Genomic DNA, 8892 nt, shown 5'->3' on the forward strand with positions numbered 1-8892 from the left:
CTTTGCTATCCTACTTGGGAAGGAAATTACAGTGACAGATCCACATCCACCTGACTTTTAAAAAGAAAAGAAACAGAGCATTCAGTCAGATTGTTGGCTATGCCTTGCTATGGAGATTAATTGCCAAATTGTATCTTCACTCAATGTGCAGGGGTAACAATACAGATATACTGCATGTTACACTACAGAAGAGTATTCATACTGCCTTTCTCTTTCAGGACTCAAGTAAGCCAGCAGCAGGAAGAAAGGCAAGTCTCCCTTCCATGTCATTTAGTAGTGAGGAAGATTTATGATTTATAGAAATTAACTGTTAAATTGCCTGACCTAAGCTTGATCAGATAGACGTGGAAACCATTTCCAAGCACTTTTAAATAAAGATTAACCCTACTCGCACTAGGCTTTAGTTAAGGAACAGTTCACTCACTCACATACTCACGGTATGATTGCTGCAGCAAACAAGGATTCGGTATTGTTTTCATCTAATACAGAAGTGAGTTTCTTCCCGGTAGCTTTTCCAATTGAGGTTTTCAGCTTCTTAGCGAGCTTCTTGGGAGTGTTTGTTATAACAGAAGATTCTTCAGTACAACAGCAGCTGTAAACTTCAACCTTGAGCTGGAAGTCTGGCCCAGCTTCCTCACTAGAAAAAAAAAAGTTCCACAACATTAGGAATAGTACAAGTGATAACGTAATGTAAATTTTAAATTAAAAAATAAATAACAATTATTTAAGTTATGTACAGTATTTACAATTTGCTCTTCAGTGCAAAATACTAAATGCAATTTAAAACAATACAAATACAACCCTCCCCATAAAACATTAAAGCAGATGAACAATGGACACAAAATAAACATAAAACAGTACTAATTCCAGGTTTGGAACATCCTATTGAGACAAATATGAAATTATTTGCTTTGAGCGAAATAGACATACACATTGGCTCTAGGTAAACTTCACCAAGGAAGGCATTCCAAACATGAGGCACTATAGCACCCCACCACCACCACACAAAAGCCCTCTCTCCCATCACCAACAGCCTAATCGCTGATTGATGTGAAAGTAGCCTTCTGACCATGAATGGCAGGCTCAGGAAGACTCACATAGTGGTCTTGTCTGCATGGGCAAAAAGGCCTGTCTCGCCTCACCCCAGTTCTGGTGCTATACTATTTGGACAATGCAGGTCACAAATCTTGGTTCTGCTATGAGCAGTCCAGATTGGGGGGGGGGGGGGGGATGACGAAGAAGATGGAAAAATTACATCGGGTGACAAGGTCCCTCAGGGACTACAATACTGTTTAATTTTAACTCAGCAGTAGTGCCTTGAGTGGTGCTGTTGGCTGATAGCCCCACATCTTCTTTCTTTAATGCCCCTTATTTATGGTGTGCCAGTCCCCACCTCTGCTTTTTTGACACCTTTTCAACAACATGCTCTTTCTTTCTAAACTATAACCAGAATCCATTAATTCAATACATGGTTGAAAGAGCAGACCACACACCAAAATATGTGTTCTGGGTATGATCTAGAATGGTCAAAAGACAGTTGTTGGAAAGAGAGTAATCAGACAGCAGGGGAGGCCTGTATAACGTCTTTGACAAAACAACTTGATACCTGGGGATGTCTTCTATCTAATCTTGATGTTACAATACCATTAAAATCTCCTCCAATAATAATATCTTCCTTATCTGAAACTATATATACTCATGTCGACTTATAGTTGAGTATATACAATAGATAGCTTTCTAATATATTTTGTTTGACCAGCTGTTGAGTCTGAATGCATAATAAATTGTTATAATAGTAATAAATAACTTGTATTCTTTATTTATCCGCTGTGAGGTCTCCCTCTTTTTGTAAGAACAATTAAGGCCTCTAACATTTGGTGAGATTATTTTTAAAGGCCCATCTTTAGTATTTAAAATCCAGCACCTAAATCAGGTAATAAATGCTCTATTTTATATAGCTGGGAAGGACTGCATAGGATTTAGATTGTAATTAAGTGTCTAGCTTCAGCCGTTGTACGAACTGAGACCCATTTACCCCTAATAAGAATATTCCATTTCAAAGGAATGCCCATATATGGACGACCAGATGAGAGCTCGGGCTGTCCCCCCACAGTTGATACATCTGGATAGGGAGGGGAACCCAACAGTTGGATACAGAATGGGGAGAAGAAAATGTACAGGTTCAAGAAGAATTCAAGAAAGATGGATGGGAGAGAAAGGAGGACCCAGGAGCAACCTATCAGCAGGAGGGAGGCCAGGGGAAAAAGAACTTAAGAGAGAGGGTGAAGCGGTCGGAGGAGAGTAGAGCGGAAGAGAAGGGTCTGGTGAGTTTGGCACAGATAGGGAAAAGTGGAAGGTGTCAGGACTGGAGAAGCCAATTCCCAATAACCGACAGGTTTATTCTGGATATTGAGACTGAAAGTTCCCCATCTCGGTTCACTATTAGAACTAAAAAAAATCCCCGTCAGACCATCAGAAATACCTTCCAATCCTCCAACCCCCCCCCCTTCCAACCTCAATCAGTTTCTTTTGATCCAGATCAAAGGGCCCTTCAAGTTTCCCTCTCTCCCCTCCTGTGTTATTTTTAAATCTCCCTTCAGGAAAAGTCATCCACGTTTCACAGCTCCAATCTATGGCAGGAAGGTTGGGGTCATAAACGACAACTCCTTTCCACCACTAGCCATCTGTTTCCCAGGTTTGGATTTAGCATAATCAATGTCCTCTTCTCAATAGCCCACACACTATACAGCATTATTTTACCACATCACCATGCCCTAATATCAGCATTCCTGAATAACATCATATCATGACAGAACCATACATATGGATTCTGACAGGAGCCCCATCCTGCGAGAGAAGGCTGGCCAGCGTCTCTACAGCGGGGGAGAGGGAGACCTCACCGCAGAAGTTTGGGTCAGGAACAACAGAGGGAGCCATGGGCGAATTACCACACCAGGCCAGTGACACCCCACAGGGAATAGTTCCCCCTTGGAGTCAGAGAGAGAAGGAGGAAGAGTGTGTTTGGTGGGACACGCATGGACATTGCTGGGGACCAGGAAGATTAGGAGCATGGAAAAAAGCTGAATAGAAGTCAGAGTAAACGGTGGTGATGCCTCTAGAGACCTCCTTGGAACCAGAGCTGAGCTGCAGATGGAACTGGAGGTTTAAGAACCAGCGCGAAGGGAGAGAGGGACATTGGAGTTCGTACGGGAGGGAAAGGAGTTTGGTTGGTGGAGGATACTTGTTGTGTTGAATAAAGTTATTGTTAAGTTTGAAGCAGCAAACAGTGTCTCAGCAGTTTCTTTGCTTGGGAGTCTGGGAAGAAAGCCCTGCGCCAAACTGTGGGGGCTATGGGCCCCACGTCATATCTTACTCCATTAGCTCTTATGTTGTCTGTAAAAAATACCCCAAATTCCTTTTTACTAAAGTATCCAGGTGAATGTATTTTTATTTATTCATGTATTCTGTAACGTCACCTCTTTATCTCACAGAGTTAAGATATTAAAATATCTCAGGGTTTGCCAAGCCTCTTAACATATTGCTCCTACCATTATGACTGTCAGTGTGTAGGTGTCTTAAGTTCAGATACTAAAGGATTGTCCACACAGGCAAAATGGCCTGGCTTCCCACCCAGTCTCACATCATCTAGTTTAGACAGCTCAGGACTAAATGCCCGGGACATTATCAGGCGCAAGGCTGGCTGTTTAGGCACTGATCTGTAGGATCCAGCCCACCCTGGGATAAACAGCCTTTACCTGGGATAAAAAAAGACCTGGTTTTGCATAGTTTTCTTGAAACCAGGTTGTTTATACCCCCGCTGGTGCTACTTACCTTAAAGGTTGATGATCCATCAAAGAACCTCCCAGTTGCTGCATCTGATGCAGAAACTGGGCATCTGGCCACATAGGTGTAGGCACACTATTTCTTCGTCAGGCTTGGCAACTGGGGGGTGGGGGGCTTCTTGGACAGATCATGAGCCATTAAGGTATGGAGCAGCACTCCGGTCCAAGATCTCTGGGGCAGCATGGGGATGGGTGTGTGAACAGGAACCCATCCCTGTGCTGACCCAGAGACCAAACCATTGAGAAATGCAGCCAGGAAAGCATGGGCTGGCCTGTGTTTCCTGGCCCGTTTGCTCTGAATCTTAGCCAGAGTTCCTGGTAAGAGTTTTCGTAGTTCTTCATTTTCAACTTTTAGAATGACTTCAATTTTAATTATATTAAGCTTAAATTGGCATTCTTAATATTTAAATCTTTACTTGTTTCTCTACATTTCTAAAAAAAAAAAAATACCCTGCTGCTGCGTATGTTCTTCTTCTCTTTTAATTTCCCCTATAATTTGCTCCACTTTAAACTCTATGTTTAAATGCATTTGAACACGCATCTATTTTTGTTGTTGTTGTTGTTGTGTGCCTTCAGGTTGTTTCCAACTTATGGTGACCCTAAGGGGAACCTATGATGGGGTTATTGTGGCAAGACTGATTCAGAAGAAATTTGCCATTGCCTTATCCTGAGACTGAGAGCAGGTGACATGCCCAACATCACCCAATGCGTTTCATGGCCAAGCTGGGAATCGAATACTGGTCTGCAGTCACAGTCCAACTCAAACCAATACACCACACTGGCTCTTTTAATGTACACAAATATAAACTAGCCCCGGCACATTGGTGGGCTAGCGGTCCACAGTTTTTCCAGCCTGTGGATTGCCACACACCCTATTATTCAATGATGGCACATGAACACAAATGCGCTGACATGGATGCACATAGGTCACCACGCACTGAATAATATGGGGTGCAACTGTCTGCATTGTCTTTGCCAACTGTAAGGGGGCAGAACTGAATCCCTGAGAATGGGAAGAGTCCACTCTATGCTGGTTTATGTGTGCCTCCCAACACAAATGAGAGGCTATTAGTGTAAACAAAGCAGGAAAGGAAAAAGGAAAAAAGCCAAGCAGCAAGTCCATATTATGTAAGTTCCTCAGAGTGAAACTCGAGCAAAAGGATATGCAATCTCTTAAGTTCTACACGTTCTCTGAAATTCTCTTCTGGTTGCGGACAGATTTCCAGCCTTCCTTTTCCTCAATCTGCCAGCAATGCACAGAATGACTCTCTTGTGTTCCATTATTCTCTTATGTTCCAATTAGTATTCAAAATTTAACCTTTGTAAGCCTCTGATTTGACAAGCGTATAATACTCTCATTTTCCTATTTCGTCTTCCATGTAATAAAAGGGAAGGGCTGTCTCAAATGTTAACATTAAAAAAAAGAAAAAGTTGCTATATGGTGAAACTTTGCAAACCTGTACTGATATAGAAATACTTACAATACTGTTAAACCTTCAAAACATATGTCTGTGATTGTTTTATCCACAATAAGCAGCTCTGTGTCAAAAACCTGAGCTCCAATTTTGAGTAAACAAAAAACTGAGTAACGTTGTGTTCCTGCAAAAAAGGAGAAGATTTTAAAACTAACAGTATATTACAGAATATGTAATCAGTTTAACAGACAAAACCACACTACTGCACAAAGCCCCCCCCAAACATGTGCTATAAAGTCTGTGCAGCTCTCTGTGTACTGAATGGTGGCCAAGAGAATGGAACTAGATATATAGACACAGCATGAATAGCAGAAAATTGGGTCATGCTGTGCCATAATATCAGGGCTGGACAATTTCAGAAGTCCCAAGGGGCATTTCTGTCCTTCTTTAGACCTTAGTTGGTCATATTTCCCTAGGTAAAAAAATCACGGGGATGTAAATGTGGCCAACTGTGCCCCCAGAAGCCATTTGTTGACCACACTTGGATTTTGGGGGACCTTCCTGATATCTCAAATAGCCTTTGAAAAAACCAGGAACTACTACTGGTTGACTATACCTTATCCAAAATGCTTGGGACAAGAAGTGTCTCAGATTTTTGGAATTTTTCAGCTTTTGAAATACAGGTATTCCTATATTTTGCATACAGCAGGTCTGGAGAGTGCCCCACAGCTGTCACACCCACCTTTTGAGGTCAATTTTTTGACTAAAATTTGTTGAGTTATATATGAATATATACAGTACTTGTGTATATATAGTATGACCCCCCAGTAACTGTAGTTTCACTTAGCTGCATCCAAAAAATATGTTCTGTACAGGCATTTTCTAGGTCCTCCAATGTGATTCTATGGTAGATTTCTGCCTGAAGTCATGCATTTTAATAAGGTATCCCTGGTTTCACATTCCCATGGTAATCCCAGGAACATATCTCTTGCAAGTAGAGAGGGGGGGTCATACTGTACTGTACAGTGTGTGTGTGTGTGTTTAAAGGTTGCAAGCACTTTTTCAATGCTAATACAATATAACCCAGTTTCAGATGAAAACCTGTTTGTGTCTACATTACGTTTGCATCTTCAAAATTCCTGAAAGTAATTTTGTTGTGATAGGGCTACATTTTTTTAAACAAAGAAAATCATTACAAATACCTTAACTATACACTGTATTAGGAATGCACAATGAAGGATTAGAGTATTTTGTCATGCTGAGCTTCTCTGACCTTATAGAAATTCAAAGTGAAATCAATGGGGGGAGACATCTAGAAAAGACTCTAGGTTAATCTCCATGGCACGACAAACTGCATGCATATGTGAAGACAAGCCAATAATCCATCCAGCAAGAGACAAACTTTCATTTCAATCCATTTCAGTATTTCAACTGGCCGGAGTCCTTTCTGTATATTCCTCTGCTGTTTCAAGTTGCTTACAGCCCAGTATGTGGAAAGGATCATTCACTTCCATCACACTACACTTTTTCAAGCAGTACATGTTAAGAATTATACATTTCCAGTCAGCCTAGTTCAAAGAACTGCAATAATAATTACAATGGTAAATATTAGATATACTGTGAAGTAACAAGCGAGAAGTAATTCTGCACATTGCTCTCTCTTGAACTACTAATGATGGGAGATGGAACTCTCATTTAGCTTTTCATAACTGTATTTAAAACAAACATACATACTGTCTTTGCTGCTGAAGTGATCAGAGCCTTTCCACATCAATGGGATTCGGAGATCTAAAGTCAACAGGAAAAATTAAGTTTGGAGATGTCATGCTGTGGTCTCAAAACAGTCCAAAAATTCAGAATTGCTTTTCTTTTCATCCTTATCTAGAACAAAATCAGGCACGCTCTACAACTACAACCAGCCCTATCAATCAGCATCACAGAAGTCCTTTGGGCAGCATTTTGCAATAAAGTCAAGTGAAAAGTCACATTTGGTAAAGAGAGATTTACAATCTTTACATCAAAGGAACACTTTTAAAATGTGAGGTTTGGTGTATTTGTGTTGAAGTCCATTATATAGTCAAGATAACGGTCCTGTTTTAGACCGGCAAACTTCCCTGTTCAGAGAGAAAGAGTGCAGCTCAATAATGGCTATTTTGTATGCATCACATCACAGGTTTTGTTAAATGAACAAACGTTTCAACACTGAGAGTTGTTTATCTTCGGGAAAAAGGCAAAAAAGGAAAGACTCAGCAAACATTTATAAAATAAAGCATGGTGTGGTAAATGTGCATGGGAAAAGGTTTTTTCCTCCACCCTTTATCACACAAGGCATTAGCTACCAAAAGAATAGCAGTGAATGGCCAGAAAGAAATTTAAGGCACACAACAACAACAACTACCTAACAGAATGCCAGCTAGAATGTTATTCTATTTTCAAAAAGAATAATGGTTCATCAAGTTTTCATAAGGAAATCACTGGCTATACCTACCAATCAAATCATTTAAACACACGCAGGCAGAAAGTTTTGTAATCCAGGTTCACAAATTAGTAAATTAGTACTTTTTATTATTATTATTATTCATATAGCACCATCCATGAGCATGCTGGTTATCTCCTACAGGATTCATTATTACCTAAATCTCTGAGATACTGATTTTCCTCCAACTCAACTAATATTTCTTTTAATGATTCTCTCTTTTAGTGCTTCCTCTGCTGTATCTTTCTTTACTGCAGTGGTATTCAAAGTAGTGATCCATGGACCAGTGCCAGTCTGCAAGCTGCTGGCTGTGGTCTGTGGCAAGTTTCCGGGAAAGAAACAGTTGTAGGTGATGGGCACAAATATGTAACCAGGCTCTGGCACATGGGGGGGGGGGGGAGCCTCACCAGTCCACATCAGATAGTTTAAGAAGCACTGCTCTATTGGTTTCTTCTGAGGACATGTTCATAGTCCTCTTGTCTTTCTCTCTCTGGTTTGGATGATAAAGGCTTGAATATCAGTTAGCTATGCCCAGCTAGTTTACAAAGACATAAAGATGGAAAATGCATTTCAGTGAACAGACACTTTATATTGCCATTTCAGCAATATTTCTAGCATTCTCGCATATGCATTTCAACCATAAGGTTTCAGAAAATAAGCATACCTGATATGGCAATCTTTCCTCTACAGGCTTTACGTTCTTTCGCTGCAAAATCCAAACATCTAACAGAAGAAACAAAAAAAAATATTATTAGATAAAGTATAGAATTTATAGCTACCTTCCCATTTTTTCAAGATACAGTTGTCTGAGGTCAAATTAATGTGTATTCAATTATGCTTTATAAACATACACACAAAATCTAACTCTACCTGAGTCATTAAACTTAAGCTACTCAGGGACTAAAAATGCCAGATACTTTTAGCATTTTGTATAAACGCTGCTGGTGCATTTATAACATTATAGCTATGAAATTATAAGAAATTAGTAGATGCGTTCTACTAGATTTTCTATGGCAGTTGTGGGGAGGCAGAAATCAATATTAAAAAAGCAAAGGAGCCATTTATATTCTTGCATAACTTACTCTCCTTCAAAGACATTTGAGCAAATGTACTTTCTGTGAGTTCTTCAAGGCATTGTTTGTTTTGTTGACAGAGATAC

The 8892-nt window shown here is 40.2% G+C and overlaps 2 protein-coding genes across 2 annotated transcripts in view; one reads left to right on the forward strand and one right to left on the reverse strand.

Moving 5' to 3' along the window:
* Window positions 1-8892, forward strand: part of LOC121925884 (AT-rich interactive domain-containing protein 5B-like) — a 361184-nt gene that overhangs the window by 333247 nt on the left and 19045 nt on the right. The gene's annotated exons all lie outside the window — the stretch shown is intronic.
* The window catches only part of RTKN2 (rhotekin 2), a 46650-nt gene that overhangs the window by 31763 nt on the left and 5995 nt on the right, over window positions 1-8892 (reverse strand). The window contains exons 2-5 of the mRNA XM_042459415.1: window positions 8398-8456; window positions 6992-7045; window positions 5324-5441; window positions 437-637 (exon numbers count right to left, since the gene is read on the reverse strand). Coding sequence (XP_042315349.1) covers window positions 437-637; window positions 5324-5441; window positions 6992-7045; window positions 8398-8456 — 432 coding nt within the window. The remainder of the gene's footprint in view (window positions 1-436; window positions 638-5323; window positions 5442-6991; window positions 7046-8397; window positions 8457-8892) is intronic.

This window comes from Sceloporus undulatus, chromosome 3 (assembly GCF_019175285.1).
Source record: "Sceloporus undulatus isolate JIND9_A2432 ecotype Alabama chromosome 3, SceUnd_v1.1, whole genome shotgun sequence".
In the NCBI taxonomy this organism is placed as follows: Eukaryota; Metazoa; Chordata; class Lepidosauria; order Squamata; family Phrynosomatidae; genus Sceloporus; species Sceloporus undulatus.